The sequence below is a fragment of the Miscanthus floridulus genome, chromosome 8 (assembly GCF_019320115.1).
Source record: "Miscanthus floridulus cultivar M001 chromosome 8, ASM1932011v1, whole genome shotgun sequence".
Lineage (NCBI taxonomy): Eukaryota > Viridiplantae > Streptophyta > Magnoliopsida > Poales > Poaceae > Miscanthus > Miscanthus floridulus.
In genome coordinates, this window is record NC_089587.1 from 226,754,237 (window position 1) to 226,771,533 (window position 17,297).

At 41.2% G+C, this 17,297-nt stretch overlaps 1 protein-coding gene and 1 non-coding gene across 2 annotated transcripts; both read left to right on the forward strand.

Annotated features, from left to right (window-relative positions):
* The first annotated feature begins 701 nt into the window (after positions 1–701).
* On the forward strand, positions 702–838 carry LOC136478846 (small nucleolar RNA Z247). Its single transcript, XR_010764518.1, has one exon. It is a non-coding gene; the product is annotated as a small nucleolar RNA Z247 (small nucleolar RNA).
* A 6,970-nt stretch (positions 839–7,808) lies between these two features.
* LOC136475229 (phosphoenolpyruvate/phosphate translocator 2, chloroplastic-like) lies at positions 7,809–13,089 on the forward strand. Its single transcript, XM_066472782.1, has 9 exons — positions 7,809–8,308; positions 9,312–9,434; positions 9,518–9,670; positions 9,769–9,854; positions 11,387–11,471; positions 11,610–11,729; positions 11,849–11,917; positions 12,568–12,697; positions 12,791–13,089. Exons 1-9 carry the CDS (start codon positions 7,985–7,987, stop codon positions 12,865–12,867), a joined length of 1,167 nt encoding a protein of 388 aa, XP_066328879.1. The 5' UTR covers positions 7,809–7,984; the 3' UTR covers positions 12,868–13,089.
* Positions 13,090–17,297: the final 4,208 nt, after the last annotated feature.

A 17,297-nucleotide genomic window follows, 5' to 3' on the forward strand; every position in this document is an offset into this window, starting at 1 on the left:
GCTTCGGTTAGATAGGATAGGTATCTCCTGGTTGTTGTAATCTTGTGATGTAATCTAGAGTTACCAAAGTAGTTAGCTTCTTCTTGTTGTACAAGTTGTACCGCCACGCCAGGGGCTTTTCCTGGCTATATTAACACGAAGCCATGAGCCTGAGAGGGTATCACGTTCCAACAATTTTCACATGGTAATCAGAGCTAGGTTAGTCCACAATATTCTCGATGGCTTCCTCTTCCTCGCTTCAACAATCATTCTCTCTGATCGGTTGTCCCATCATCGAGAAGCTGGGCAAAGGGAATTTTCCCCTATGGAGCGCCCAGGTGCTGTCTGCTCTTCGCGGTGCGCAGATAGCGCACTATCTCGAGCCCGACATCGTGGTGCCGGCGAAGCAGATCCCCAAGGTGGCCGACAAGCCGACTGAACTCATCCCCAACCCCGAGTATGAAATTTGGGTTGCGAAGGACTAGCAGATCGTTAACTATCTGCTCTCCAATATCTCCAAGGAGATCCAGGTGCAAGTCTCCAATTGCGCCACATCGGCCAAGATCTGGAAAGTGATCTCAGAGATGACGGCTTCCTAGTCTCGGGGCCGTATCATCAACACGCGCATGGCGTTGGCCACAGCGCAGAAGGGCTCGTCTACAATCGCTGACTACTTCAACAAGATGAAATCCCTTGCTGATGACATGGCGGCCACCGACAAACATCTTGAAGATGAAGATATCACATCCTATGTACTAGCCGGACTTGACATGGATTTTAATCCGATTGTCTCGGCTGTCGCGGCGCGCACAGAGCCGCTATCTTTGGGCGAGCTCTACACCCAGCTAGTGAGCTAGGAACAGCGGATGGACCTCCTGCACGGTGGATCTAGTTCATCTGCTAACACAGCTACGTGGAGGCCGCAGCGGTTTCAACCATGGCGGTGGTGGCCGAGGACGTGGGCGCGGTCGCAACCGTGGAAACAACAACAACAGCGGGCGCCCGCAGCAGAACTCCAACGGCGATAAACCCATCTGCCAGCTCTGCGGCAAGGGGGGCCACACCATACTCCGCTGCTTCAAGCATTTTGACGCTTACTTCACCGGCCCACCAGAGCAATCCCAATCTGCCTCCTCTGCGTCATATGGGATCAACACCAACTGGTACACCGACACTGGTGCTACCGACCACATCACGAGAGAGCTAGAGAAGCTCACCGTGAGGGACAAGTACCATGGAAATGACAAGGTTCATGCTGCTAATGGCGCATGTATGAGAATCAATCAAATTGGTCGAAGTTTTGTTCGTACCCCAAATCAAAATCTCGTCCTAAACAATGTTCTTTATGTTCCTGAAGCTAACAAAAGCCTTGCATCTGTTCATCGTCTTACATCCGATAACCATGCTTTTATTGAATATCATCCCAACTATTTTTTGGTTAAGGACCAGGCGACGAAGAAAACCATCCTTAGAGGGGAATGTGAAGGCGGCCTCTACCCGTTGAAGTCTAGGCCGTCATCGAATAAAGGGGCGTTTGGTGCTGTCAAGTCTCCTTCGCCTAGGTGGCATAGTCGTCTTGGCCATCCTTCTTTTGCAGTCGTTGGCCACCCTTCTTTTGCAGTCGTTCAGCAAGTCCTTAGCAAAAATAGTATTCCCTTTGTTGCCGATTTGAATAAAGAAATTGTTTGCGATGCTTGCCAAAAGGGCAAAAGTCATTAGCTACCCTATTCTAGATCCACAAGTATCTCGTTGAGTCCCTTAGAACTTGTGTTTTCTGATGTATGGGGTCTTGCGCCCACTTCTGTAGACAAAAACAGTTATTATGTTAGCTTCATTGATGATTTCAGTAAGTTTACATGGATTTATTTGCTTCGTCATAAATCTGAGGTTTTTTAAAAATTTCATGAATTCCAAGCTATGGTTGAACGTCAATTTGATAGAAAAATTCTCGCTATGCAAACTGACTGGGGAGGGGAATATCAAAAGTTGAATGCCTTCTTTCAGCGCATTGGCATCTCGCATCATGTCTCATGCCCTTATGCACATCAACAAAATGGCTCCGCTGAACGCAAACATCGCCATATTGTTGAAGTAGGTCTCTCGCTTTTAGCCCATGCTTCTATGCCCTTAAAATTTTGGGATGAAGCTTTCATCACTGCCACCTATCTTATTAATCGCCTCCCTATTAAATTATCAATAACCAAACTCCCCTTGAACGTCTGTTTCATCAAACACCAGACTACTCCTCTCTTCGTACTTTTGGCTGCGCATGCTGGCCGAATCTACGGCCTTATAACGCTCGCAAGTTGCAATTCCGCTCCAAACGCTGTGTCTTCCTAGGATACAGTAACATACACAAGGGGTTCAAGTGTCTAGATGTCAATGAATGACGTGTCTATATTTCTTGAGACGTGGTCTTTGAAGAACACGTCTTCCCTTTCGCCGAACTCCACCCAAACGTCGGTGCTCGATTACGATATGAAATTCTCCTCCTTCCTCCAACTTTGACAAATCCTTCACATGATTTTGGGGACAACAATTTTTCAGATCATTTTGATAATGATTCCCTGCATACTAACCTTGTGTCTAAGCGTGTAGCACACGAAAAAAATTCGGCGTCAAACGAACTAAATTCGGCTGGAAACGGGCGTCATTTCATGCTCCCTGAGCAATTTCTCGCTTTGGCAGTAGGAGGCGGCGATCCCCAGGCTGATTCACCTGCGCCTTCCGCTACGGAGCCGACAGGATCGGCCTTGGATCCGGCGGCGTCAGCTCCTGCGCTCGTGACAAATGCGTCAGCTACACCGGCATCCTCTCCGCATGCGCCATCTGTCCCAAGCTCGCCTCGCCTGGCTCTACGGACGGGGGGATAGGATATTTCGACCGGTGGAGAATCTCCCTCGGGTCCGCCGCTCACCGGATCTTCTGCGCCAGCCATAGATCAACCCATCGGATCTTCTACACCGCCTGCAGCACCGGCTCTCCAGCGACCCACCACACATCCACAACAAGGTATACACAAACCAAAAATTTACGCTGATGGAACTATTCGATATGGTCAGTTAGCAGCCACCACTGAAGGTCCTATTGATTTGCAATATGCCTTAGCCGATAATAATTGGAAGCGTGCTATGGATGTTGAATTTAATGCATTGATCAGGAATTAAACTTGGCATCTAGTTCCACCTAAGAAAAGGCAAAAATGTGATAGATTATAAGTGGGTCTATAAAATCAAAAGAAGATCAGATGGGAAAATTGATAGATAGAAGGCACGCCTAGTAGCAAAGGGGTTCAAACAACGATATGGCATTGATTATGAGGATACTTTTAGTCTTGTTGTGAAAGTGGCCACAATTCGTCTTGTGCCCTCTCTAGCTATGTCTAAGGATTGATGTTTGAGGCAACTCGATGTTCAGAACGCTTTCTTGCATGGTTTCCTTGAAGAAGAGGTATACATGAAACAACCGCCAGGTTATGAAGATAAGACCAAACCACATCACTTATGCAAACTTGACAAATCCCTGTATGGTTTAAAACAAGCACCATGGGCCCGGTACTCTAGGTTGTCTGGTAAACTTCAGAGTCTAGGCTTTGTTCCCTTCAAAGCTAACACATCATTATTCTTTTATCGAAAAGGAAATCATGTCATCTTTATGCTTGTATATGTTGATGATATAATTGTGGCCAGTTCATCACAGGAAGCAGTGGATGCTCTTCTCTGAGATTTAGAGGACTTTGCAATCAAAGATCTCGGAAACCTTCACTATTTTCTTGGCATACAGGTTCAAAGAAAGAAAGGTGAATTGCTTTTGACACATGAACGGTATGCTTCTGATATCCTCAAGAGAGTTAATATGCAGCTGTGTAAACCCGTCAAAACACCCCTTAATACTACCGAAAAGCTTTCAGTCACTAGTGGCACTCGGTTAGGAGTGGAGGACTCAACTAGATCCAGGAGCATTGTTGGAGCTCTCAGTATCTCACCCTCACATGACCAGATCTGTCTTCAGATGGGAAAATTGACAGATAGAAGGCACGTCTAGTAGCAAAGGGGTTCAAACAACGATATGGCATTGATTATGAGGATACTTTTAGTCCTGTTGTGAAAGTGGCCACAATTCGTCTTGTGCCCTCTCTAGCTATGTCTAAGGATTGGTGTTTGAGGCAACTCGATGTTCAGAACGCTTTCTTGCATGGTTTCCTTGAAGAAGAGGTATACATGAAACAACCGCCAGGTTATGAAGATAAGACCAAACCACATCACTTATGCATACTTGACAAATCCCTATATGGTTTAAAACAAGCACCATGGGCCTAGTACTCTAGGTTGTGTGGTAAACTTCAGAGTCTAGGCTTTGTTCCCTTCAAAGCTAATACATCATTATTCTTTTATCGAAAAGGAAATCATGTCATCTTTATGCTTGTATATGTTGATGATATAATTGTGGCCAGTTCATCACAGGAAGCAGTGGATGCTCTTCTCTGAGATTTAGAGAAGGACTTTGCAATCAAAGATCTCGGAAACCTTCACTATTTTCTTGGCATACAGGTTCAAAGAAAGAAAGGTGAATTGCTTTTGACACATGAACGGTATGCTTCTGATATCCTCAAGAGAGTTAATATGCAGTTGTGTAAACCCGTCAAAACACCCCTTAATACTACCGAAAAGCTTTCAGTCACTAGTGGCACTCGGTTAGGAGTGGAGGACTCAACTAGATCTAGGAGCATTGTTGGAGCTCTCAGTATCTCACCCTCACATGACCAGATCTGTCTTCAGATGGGAAAATTGACAGATAGAAGGCACGTCTAGTAGCAAAGGGGTTCAAACAACGATATGGCATTGATTATGAGGATACTTTTAGTCCTGTTGTGAAAGTGGCCACAATTCATCTTGTGCCCTCTCTAGCTATGTCTAAGGATTGGTGTTTGAGGCAACTCGATGTTCAGAACGCTTTTTTGCATGGTTTCCTTGAAGAAGAGGTATACATGAAACAACCGCCAGGTTATGAAGATAAGACCAAACCACATCACTTATGCAAACTTGGCAAATCCCTGTATGGTTTAAAACAAGCACCATGGGCCTGGTACTCTAGGTTGTGTGGTAAACTTCAGAGTCTAGGCTTTGTTCCCTTCAAAGCTAACACATCATTATTCTTTTATCGAAAAGGAAATCATGTCATCTTTATGCTTGTATATGTTGATGATATAATTGTGGCCAGTTCATCACAGAAAGCAGTGGATGCTCTTCTCTGAGATTTAGAGAAGGACTTTGCAATCAAAGATCTCGGAAACCTTCACTATTTTCTTGGCATACAGGTTCAAAGAAAGAAAGGTGAATTGCTTTTGACACATAAACGGTATGCTTCTGATATCCTCAAGAGAGTTAATATGCAGCTGTGTAAACCCGTCAAAACACCCCTTAATACTACCGAAAAGCTTTTAGTCACTAGTGGCACTCGGTTAGGAGTGGAGGACTCAACTAGATCCAGGAGCATTGTTGGAGCTCTCAGTATCTCACCCTCACATGACCAGATCTGTCTTCAGATGGGAAAATTGACAGATAGAAGGCACGTCTAGTAGCAAAGGGGTTCAAACAACGATATGGCATTGATTATGAGGATACTTTTAGTCCTGTTGTGAAAGTGGCCACAATTCGTCTTGTGCCCTCTCTAGCTATGTCTAAGGATTGGTGTTTGAGGCAACTCGATGTTCAGAACGCTTTCTTGCATGGTTTCCTTGAAGAAGAGATATACATGAAACAACCGCCAGGTTATGAAGATAAGACCAAACCACATCACTTATGCAAACTTGGCAAATCCCTGTATGGTTTAAAACAAGCACCATGGGCCTGGTACTCTAGGTTGTGTGGTAAACTTCAGAGTCTAGGCTTTGTTCCCTTCAAAGCTAACACATCATTATTCTTTTATCGAAAAGGAAATCATGTCATCTTTATGCTTGTATATGTTGATGGTATAATTGTGGCCAGTTCATCACAGGAAGCAGTGAATGCTCTTCTCTGAGATTTAGAGAAGGACTTTGCAATCAAAGATCTCGGAAACCTTCACTATTTTCTTGGCATACAGGTTCAAAGAAAGAAAGGTGAATTGCTTTTGACACATGAACGGTATGCTTCTGATATCCTCAAGAGAGTTAATATGCAGCTGTGTAAACCCGTCAAAACACCCCTTAATACTACCGAAAAGCTTTCAGTCACTAGTGGCACTCGGTTAGGAGTGGAGGACTCAACTAGATCCAGGAGCATTGTTGGAGCTCTCAGTATCTCACCCTCACATGACCAGATCTGTCTTTTTCGGTCAACAAAGTTTGTCAATTGCTTCACTCGCCGACGACCGTTCATTAGGAAGCTGTGAAGAGAATACTGAGATATGTACAAGGAACAATCGACCTAGGGTTAAAAATTAGAAAGTCTAACTCTATGCTTGTAAGTGCTTTTTAGATGCTAATTGGACCGGTTGCCCTGATGACAGACGATCTACAGGTGGCTTTGCTGTATTCCTAGGTTGCAACCTAGTGTCATGGTGCGCAAGAAAATAGCCTACGGTTTCAAGATCAAGTACAGAAGCTGAATACAAGTCTTTGGCCAACGCTACTGCAGAGGTAATGTGGGTACAAAAATTACTTGATGAGTTAGGTATTCCACATCCTTTGGCAGCATGTTTATGGTGTGATAATCTTGGCGCAAAGTACCTATCGGCTAACCCTGTATTTCATGCACGCACCAAGCATATAGAGATCAATTTTCATTTTGTACGCGAACAAGTTACAGCAAAGCGCCTGGACATCAGATTCATCAGCACTACGGATCAGATTGTCGATGGCTTTACTAAGCCTCTTCCAGAGAAGCAAACGGTCATGTTCAGAGACAATCTCAACCTCGCTGATAAGTTGTGATTGAGGGAGGATGTTAAGAATATCCAATATCCGGATCACATGACCGCAATATCTAGTTGATTAATATCTCCTAAAGATTGGTTGTGCGCTCAAGCTTGAATTGCGAGTGAAGGCAAGTATCACGGCTTCGGTTAGATAGGATAGGTATCTCCTGGTTGTTGTAATCTTATGATGTAATCTAGAGTTACCAAAGTAGTTAGCTTCTTTTTGTTGTACAAGTTGTACCGCCACGTCAGGGACTCTTTCTGGCTATATTAACACGAAGCCGTGAGCCTAAGAGGGTATTACGTTCCAACCATTTTCACAATCCAAACTTGTGCCTCTAAATTCCTTTTGCCCTCTCTCTCTGCAGGGAGCGAGTTTCTTCCTTGGCATAATTGCATGTAATTGCAAATGAGGCTGCCATGGCCCCATGGACTTGAACAATGGGTGAGGTTCAGCCGAAGGGACTGACTTAGGGCCGTGCTGCCTGCTCTCTAATCAATCACTCTTTTCGTTTGTTCGTTTCAGCCAGAACTTATCAGCCATATTATAGTATTTTCCTCTCATAATAAGACTTTCTTTGACACGGCTCATCCAAAACGGCTTCACCGGGGAAGCCAAAGCCAGTGAAGTCAGAAAAACTGGCTTTTTTCGGCTTCTAGTTCATTTTAACCCCAATTTACAAAATGACTTCACGCTACAGTACCTCGATTTATGTAAAATAGATGAAGCTGAAGCCGACATAAGCCGTGCCAAAAAAAAAAAAAAAAAAAACTCTAAATCAGCATCAGCCGAGCAGCGAACAGGCTGAATACGTTGATTCAGAGGATGAGATAGAGGTGGACGTGAGAGGCGTGGAGAGGAGAGAGAGAGAGAGGGAGCCAACAATTCAGTCCGCCCAGTTCAGTTTTCGTTTTCATGCTAAACGCTGCACACGTGTCAATCGTCCGTCAAAGATAAAGCTATCCCATCATCACCTGGACCTGGAGGCCGCCCCGTGCTGCCCACCGCCACCTCGACCTCGCCACTGCCCGTCGTCCAGCTCCCCAGCCCGGCAGCCCCACCGTGTGGAGGAGGTTCTGGAAGTGGCGTATCCCATTCCCTTCTAGAATGCAGAGCGCCGCGGCTTTCCGGCCGTGCCCCGCCGGGCAGCTGGTGAGCCGTAATCCTAGCCGCCCACTCCTCCCGGCCCGCCCGCTCCGCGTCTCCGTCTCCGCCGCTGGCTCCGTCGCTACCACTCGCGCTCTGGCTCTCGGGCTGCTGTCAGCCTCGCCCAAGTCCCGCCAGCGACAGGTGTCGTGCGGCGCGGCCGGGGACGCTGTGGCGGCCCCGACTGCGGAGGAAGGCGGCGGGCTCATGAAGACGCTGTGGCTCGGCTCGCTCTTCGGCCTCTGGTACCTGTTCAACATCTACTTCAACATCTATAACAAGCAGGTCAGATGTCCTGACGTGAGATTGCCTTCTTGAACTGAGCTAATTGGTACGCTAATGTACGTCGTGGTTGTTTACCTGTCCTCTTTGGGTGCGGACCGCGGAGGGATGTTTGTCTTGTACGCTTCCCTCAGTCTTGAATAAGAGGATTCCAGATAGATTAATTAATGGGCAAATCTATCTAGAGTAATTTATGTAATTTTTTGTGGTTCTGAATATCTGATGACTTGAGATGGTAATTCTGCTGATACGATTGAGTTTGATTATTTCTCTCATGTTTCTTTTGCTCTTTATCATTTTGGATCTCGCATTGTTTGCTCAGCAACAAGCATTATTTCTGAATGTGTAAAAATGTTGAATTCCCTGTTTATCTCTGTAGGATGACCATGTTTACTAAAAGTGTAGAAATGGATTGAGATATATATCTTGCCACTCTTGTCAGCCTTATTAGTGTACATAAGTGGAGGTGTTAGTTGTTTTAAGAAATTAGAGATTCTTTTCTGCTTTTGGTGTGCAGATGTTAATTTGCTTCTTATAAATATATATATGGGAGACTACTATGATGGGGGGTTTTGTTTTATGCAAGGTACCTGTGAGGGTCTTACATATGTTCAGACTACTATGTGAGGGTCTTACATATGTTCAACTTATGTTAGACTGATAACATTGTACTTGGCTGAAAATTAAATGTATGTGCTATTTTGATTGTTTTATTATGATTGATGCTAACCTTGTTTAAGAACTTATGTTCCAATATTTTGGCCTACTGACCAGTGGCCTACTTATTAATCTGCTGCTTTACTCTGCCCTGGTGTCAGTACTGGCATTTGTAGAAAATCTTGCAATGCAAAAATTCATTGTTTTGTTGAACATACAGAACTGATATTCAGTGTACAAGTTTTCTTTTTATTATCTTAGAGCGCTTTTTCCTGGCAGAATGCTAGATTTGTACTGATATCCAGGAAGATATACATCAACTTTCTCTTGCCTTTACTGTATGTGACAGGTTCTAAAGGTTTTCCCATACCCCATTAACATCACAGAAGTTCAATTTGCTGTCGGAACTGTAGTATCTTTGTTCCTGTGGATCACTGGTATTATTAAGAGGCCAAAGATTTCTGGAGCGCAGGTAACCTTTAACATTTAATTACAAACTTTACGCTGTTTACTTGGATCTGTATTAATACACATGTTCATTTTAACAATTTTCAGCTTGTAGCCATCCTACCTCTGGCTATAGTTCACACTATGGGCAATCTGTTCACCAACATGAGCCTTGGGAAAGTTGCAGTATCATTTACGCACACCATCAAGGCTATGGAGCCTTTCTTTTCTGTTCTTCTTTCTGCAGTTTTCCTTGGCGAGGTAATTTTTCATCCCTATACAAATGCTACGCAAGCAACATGTTTTGAATTTTAAGAAATTTCTTTGTCTTCTTTTACTAAATCGTATTCGGATGGCAGTTACCTACTGTTTGGGTAGTAGTATCTCTTCTTCCAATTGTTGGTGGTGTTGCATTGGCATCTCTTACTGAGGCATCCTTTAACTGGTAAGTAACAATCACTATCATTTGAATCCAAGCATAGCCAAACTGAACTTTATAGTGTAGGAGATTCTATTGAATGTTTTCTTCCTTCTGTGCGTCTTGTGCCATGCTATTTCTACTTTTTGCTATATGTTCTTGGTGAGTGGACCTAAATATGGTTATTTATTATTTGTAGACATTGTAGCTATGCTTTATTTAGGTAATGGTTATGGTATGTCATCTTGCAAATTGTGAGCTAAAATACCTACACATGCTAAGGGGAGATACTTCACCAGATATATGCATTTTTATTCAAATACTGATAACAACGCCAGCAAAGCCTTTTAGCCCCAAACAGGTTGGGGTAGGCTAAGTTGAAACCCAACATGAGCTACAAAGAAAAAAGGGAAAATGAAGAGAAAAGGAAAAAAATGTAGGATCTAAAGCTCTCTTCATGGTAAATGCAATTTATTAATGGGCAATGCTACGATACAAATTTTACTTCCTAGGAGTTAATACCTCAAAAGAATCTCAGCCATTGATTTTCTACATTTTTTGAATTAATAAATTAATTAATCGAAGAAAAGAAAAAGGAAACATTGTTAAATCACCTCATCATGGGAGACAAGCACGGGCACACGGTCCCTTCCTTTTCTGTGGGCATCGTTCCCTTTGCCCCTTTGCATGAAAAATACATTACATATTCAGTTATAAAATAAGATACATGTATGAAAGAAATCAATAACCAACATATATATTAATTGATCCGTGAACTTTAGCGATCTAAAAAATATGTTACAAAATACTAACTGAATTAAAACTATATTACATAATCGAGTAGCTTTCTAATAAACTATATAGCTGTTACGTATATTGAGCACGTAAAGTGACTATGTAAAGTTTCGTATGCACGTAAAATTTCTTGTACTTTGGACATGTACGTTGGGCACTTATGCACATAAATTTCACGTACGTTGGGTTCAGGTACTCACACGTTCATTGCCTCATTGGACACGTATGCAAGATTGTGCATGACGAGGAGACCGGGATATCTGTCAAATCACACATGCATCATCAATCAAATCTAGACAAGATTTTTTATATCTAAAATATTCCTTATTTAGATTTTTTATAAAATGAAAAAATCAATAAATATATTACCTCCTAGGAGGTAATAGATGATCGTAACCGTCCGATTGAAACGAATGAACGGCTCACAGTCATTTGGGTGTACCGCAGCAAAAGTGATATAATCTTTCCTAAGTGATGTAATTTTTTCAAAAATGACGTAATTTTTTCAAAAGTGATGTACCGCAGCAAAAGTGATGCAATTTTTTCAAAAGTGACTATGATGTGATATAATGCATCATAGAATGATATTCAAGTAGCTAGTGTTCTAAAACTGATTCACTCAGCAATGTATATCTTCTGATAATCTTTCCTAAAATCTTATGTACAGTTTAAACATGGTGATGCTATTTGTGAATAGTTTTCCATTAGTATCCCTGAGTTCCACTGTGAAATATACTAACTTGGTGGTAATTTGATGAAAACAGGGCTGGCTTTTGGAGTGCAATGGCTTCAAATGTTACCTTTCAATCCCGGAATGTACTGAGCAAGAAGCTCATGGTTAAGAAAGAGGTAACTAAAATATCTTGCATCTTAAAGATAGTTTGTTTATGAACTTGCATTGGCTTCTTTTCTGTCATGTCCATCATGTACAATTTGTCCACTTCCATCTCTAATTCCTAATGCACTTCATATGCTCCCTTTCCACAGGAATCCTTGGACAACCTTAATCTCTTCTCTATCATTACAGTGATGTCATTTTTCGTTTTGGCCCCTGTTACCTTATTTACAGAAGGTGTCAAAATTACTCCTACATTTTTGCAATCTGCTGTAAGTGTAACAATGTTCAAATTTGAATCCATTGCTTACCAAAGTAAAAGATAAAGACAGAGAAACTGCACCTTGCAGAACTATCAGGGTTAATTTTGATTGGCTTTATGTGTTTGTAGGGTCTGAATGTAAACCAGGTCCTTACAAGGTCTCTTTTTGCTGGACTGTGTTTCCATGCATACCAACAGGTCAGTCAAGTTACTCCATGTACTTGTTGATATATATTCATATCTTGAGTTGTAGACTGCAGTGTGTTATCTATTCAATGTTTCAGTTTTATGTAGAGCTCAGAGTTGTGCAGATTGCAAATACATTTTTTATTCCTCATATGTGGCTTGCAACAGCTGCAAATAGCATGAGGAACTAATTATGTCTTTGTATTTTATACCTTTAAACCCTGTGCTGCATATGTAGCGTTAAGTTGCTAATGGCCTGCTTGGAGGGAGGAATACTTACGCACATAAACTTGACAAGTGTTGATTTCAAAAATCTTAGGCTATATCCAGCAGTGGAAAATGTGAACCGTGTGTCTACAACAAAAACCATCTCCACTAATGCAATCTTATTTTAGTTAGTGTATCAGCATATTCTCGTCGCAAATGAGATTCTATTATCATGGTGCATGTGTCTGTATGGTGTTGTGCCTTAACATGATGTCATAGTCAAGGCAGCTTAGTGCTGATTGGCCAAAATAAGACCTGTAAAAGCAGGTGTACAAGATTTCGTTCCTAATGCATGACATTTGATATATTCTTTCTTTTCCTATATACGTAGCTGCATGTGTATTGCAAGGATATCTTCAGTGTCTCATTGTTTCTCTTGTTTGATTTTGTTGAAGGTGTCTTACATGATTTTGGCGATGGTGTCTCCTGTCACTCATTCTGTGGGCAACTGTGTTAAGCGTGTTGTGGTCATTGTAACATCAGTGCTGTTCTTCAGGACACCTGTTTCTCCTATCAACTCTCTTGGTAAGCATGTTGCTTAAACTTGTTTCTCTGTTTTTGTCCTATTTCATCCTTCTGTTGTATCACCGTTACATGCTTTCATCTGTGTGTGTACAGGTACTGCGATTGCACTTGCCGGAGTTTTCCTGTACTCACAGCTCAAGAGACTCAAGCCCAAGCCGAAGACTCCTTAAATAGGGATTGTATTTTCCATCTCTCTTGTGTTAATGGAGTCAAACACTTCCATACTTTAGGAGCCTGAATTTTAAGATAATTTTAGACAACACTCTTGTACAACTAGTACAAGTAAATTGTTACTTTTGTAATTTGTTATTTGTCTTTGTATCATAATATTTTTTTTTTGTCCTAGTCTAACTATAGAAACAATTGTAAATTATAAATTGTCTTTGTGCCAACATGAATCAGATTTTGTCTGGTTTGTGGTTTTGTCTAACAGTTTTTTTATTTTTGGAACCGAAAATTGCAAATTATGTCTACATAAATTACAATGAGCTAAAACTACAATTTTAGTATAAAATATACGGAGTATGCAATAACCGTTGTCTCAAAAGTAGCTAAAATTCAGGAGTGCAATCATGGTAGTACACTTCCAAGTTATTGGTTTTAGTTTAGACTAGGTAGCGTGTCCGTGTGTTGCTATGGGACAATTAAATCTTTTGTACTAAAAACACACGGATCACACGATAAGATAACAATACTGTTAAATTAAATACCGACGTCAAAGTGACATTTAATTCAAAAAGCAAAGTTCGTGAAATTAACACAGTCACGGAGAGCGCGACGTCGCAGGCTCACAAACTCTACTATATAGACTTTTTCGTGATACGGCTAAGATAATATTTTATATCGGCAAAAAGAATTCTACGATATCCATTTCTTTCATGTGCCAATAAATCCATGAATAAGTTCTGATGCATCTCCATATAATCATGTACACACAGGTTCGAGTATATATGTAAATAGGTTCGTGCCCGTGCGTTGCTACAGGACAACTAAACTTTTGTACTAAAAACACACGGATCGCACGATAAGATAACAATACTGTAAAAGTATATGACCGACGTTAAAGTGACATTTAATCCAAAAAAACTAAGTTCGTGAAATTTACATAGTCACAGAGAGCGTGAAGTCGTAGGCTCACAAACTCTACTGTGTAGATCTTTCCGTGATGCGGCTAAGATCATTTTTTATACCGGCAGGAAGAGATTTCCGATATCTATTTCTTTCGTGCGCCAACAAATCCACGAATAAGTTCCACCATATCTCCATACCATCCTGTACACGGCGCTGGCAAGCAAATTAGCCACAACTTATGTAATTAGTTTTATAATTAGCTCATGTTTAGTTCTCCTAATTGATATCTAAAAATTCAATGTGATAGGGACTAAAGTTTAGTCCTGAGATACAAACACCCCCTAACTCTCGACTCTTGCTGGCTACTCACTTGCACCACCATGCCCATGTGCCTGCACGTATATACTCTAATGCCAGAACGTCTAAGATGGTCTTTATTGTCCATCATTTGAAAATATCATAACTTTAAGGTTACCATTTGTGTATGATGCAGGATTAGGATGCTTTGCACTGATCCATGAGGGTGTCCATGAGAGTCGAAATTTTTTATGCCATTATCTCCTATACAACTAAAAAGAACAAATTGTGGATATTTTTTTGTGCGACATTTGTTTTGGTTCGTCCGTCTGCCCACGCCTGCGATCCCACGACATCTTCTGCATATTACAAGTTAATCTTAATTACTGATTGATCGTGTCATTCTCCTTGATTGAATATTGCCTGTCATGTGAAAGAGGAATCACGGCAAAATAGGAAGTAGAAAATTATTGTGCTATCCATATACACATTGCATGTTTGCATGCACCAGCATACATGGCAACGAGCAAAAGGAAAGAGAATTAACACAGAAGGAAAGAGAATCTCCTACAACTAAAAAGAACAAAGTGTGGATATTTTTTTGTGCGATATTTGTTTTGGTTTGTCCGTCTGCCCACGCCTGCGATCCCACGACATCTTCCGCATGTTACAGGTTAATCTTAATTACTGATTGATCGTGTCATTCTCATTGATTGAATATTGCCTGTCATGTGATAGAGGAATCACGGTAAAATAGGAAGTAGAAAATTATTGTGCTATCCATATACACATTGTATGTCTGCATACACCAGCATACATGGCAACGAGCAAAAAGAAAGAGAATTAAGACAAAAGAAACCTCTTTACACATCTTGACTATCTGAGTAAGGACAAGTTAGCACTGTAAAGGCTCAAAAAAATTGCTGAGAAGGCCAAGGTTGAGTTTTTCTTCACTATGCATACTAAAACCTATGTCCCCGTTTATCATTGTTGATGCTTTTAATACAAAGCAATTCAATATTATCATGATCAGATATAAGTTTGAGCCTCTTGTGAGCAATCTCATAGAGGGACTCTCATCCTTTATGTGATCTGCCTCAAGGATATTGACAGGACGATGGACCTATGTTGGAATGTCGCACCAAAAAGTGTCTACGTTTTGTCCATGATTTATTTCCCATGAATACATGCGGGTACTATGATAACACTAACTACACCAAATAAAAGATTAGAGAGAATTTGCATTGCCTCCAGAAAGATTTATTTATTAAGTTCTTTGGACTCTATAGGTAGTTTTGAAATATCTGTTTGCATGTCTTACCTCGTATCCTAATTCAAAATTTTGTAGTTTAATTAGAATATTTAGGTGATTGTATATATATAATATTCAATACAAGAATAATCTATGCATGATCTTCTTGAAAGATTTCTACGGTGTAAAGACATCTTCATTTTTCATGTATGCCCGTGCTAACGCTACGGTAAAAACAAAACTCATGTTTAAAGTCAAAGAGATAAATTATGGATGCTTGAATTCTGTCATCCATTATCTACCGGCGTGCCTATAAAATAGATTGAATAAACAATTAAACATAGATAGAAAACTAAATTAATAAAAGGATCAATGCAAGACATCAATCATCTCATAGCTTCGGACAATATCGTAAAGCTAATAAAAACTATAACCGTACCCTCACCTCAAACATTGTCCAGATAAATGGATTACAATTAAAGAAATGGATATCGGAGATTTCAACATTATTTTAGCCGCATCACGAAAAGGTCTATAAAGTAGAGTGTGTGAGCCTGCGACGCCGCGCACTCCGTGACTGTGTTAAATTCATAAACTTTGCTTTTTGGATTAAATATCACTTTAACATTGGTATTTAATTTTTATAGTATTGTTATCTTATCGTGCGATCCGTGTGTTTTTAGTATAAATTGTTAGTTATCCCGTAGTAACGCACGGGCACGCTACCTAGTGATGTCTAAGCTTACCAATTAGACAGAGACGAACTTGATTGTTAAAATATTTTCAACACTGCTTTCATATACTACCTCTGTCCCAAAATAGAATTCATTCTCGCTTTTCGAGAAATAACTTTTTTTAACTTCGACCAATTATATATAAAAGAATATTAATATTTATAATACATAATTAGTATCATTACATAGACTATTGAATATATTTTCATAATAAACTTATTTAGAGATATAAATATTGCACGTATTTTTTACAAACCTAGTCAAAGTTGAGAAAGTTTGACCTGCACGCATCCACAACGACTTATATTTTAGAGCAAAGGAAGTATAAGCTAATGGAAGTAGTCAACTGAAAGTCGTGATGAACACAACAATACTTTCATATTATATGCTAATGGGAGCATGAAGAAACACAGGGGAATGGACCTATATACTAATGGTGGGAATATTCGTTTAGGAAATTACAGAAGGTTCACCAGTCTCACCATGTATAACATGCACATCTTTTATTTGGCACCACTTATGTTCTCAAGGAGCAGCCACTTTTTAATTTCAGGTCTGCATCTTGGCACCACTTATGTTTCTCCTGAAGCAATACGAATTAACTGTCAGCAGTGTTTACAGTTTGGTCAAGGCAGGTTTTGAAGTCAGCCTGATCGGAATTGCTGCTGGCAGCGGCACTGCTGCAGCCATCCTGCGTGCAAGTACTGTGCTTTGTAGAACAAAATAAGCAGCCGCAGCCGCTGCAGCGTCATGAAAATCACAGCCGAGCGGACCCATGTGAAATACAATAGTAGTAGCTTTTTTAGTTTCCATGCTTGTGTCTCAATAAAAACTAGCACACTCTTGCTAATCCTCGTATATTGTAGTGAGGCGAGTCACAAACCTTCTTTGTTTTCGCATACCAGTAAGAGCACCTCCAAGAGTATTCTAAATCTCCTTCCTCAACACTATTAGGAGGAAAAAAATGTCATCTCTAATAGTACCTAATATTTGATTTCAAAAAACAAAATTTTGGTCCCACTTGGGTATTTTTTTTGCGGCAACTTTTTTTTCGCACGAAAGGCTTCGATGTTCGGCGGCACCGCCATGCGGCGGAGTCCATCGTGGCGCTGCAGGCCACACGCATCGACCTGGATCGGACGCGACGGCACAGCGTCGATGCCGCGGCGGCGTTCGGCCCGCGGCTGCGCAAGTGGGCGCGCGCCGGCGTCGTCACGACCAGCGGCGGCTATGACCTCGCGTACCT

Bases quoted from the DNA above. Each gene is read 5' to 3' on its own strand.
- LOC136475229 (XM_066472782.1), top strand. From the start codon at position 7,985: ATGCAGAGCGCCGCGGCTTTCCGGCCGTGCCCCGCCGGGCAGCTGGTG. The intron at 9,435-9,517 runs GTAACCTTTAAC...AACAATTTTCAG, and splicing joins CAAAGATTTCTGGAGCGCAG to CTTGTAGCCATCCTACCTCT. The intron at 12,698-12,790 runs GTAAGCATGTTG...GTGTGTGTACAG, and splicing joins TTCTCCTATCAACTCTCTTG to GTACTGCGATTGCACTTGCC.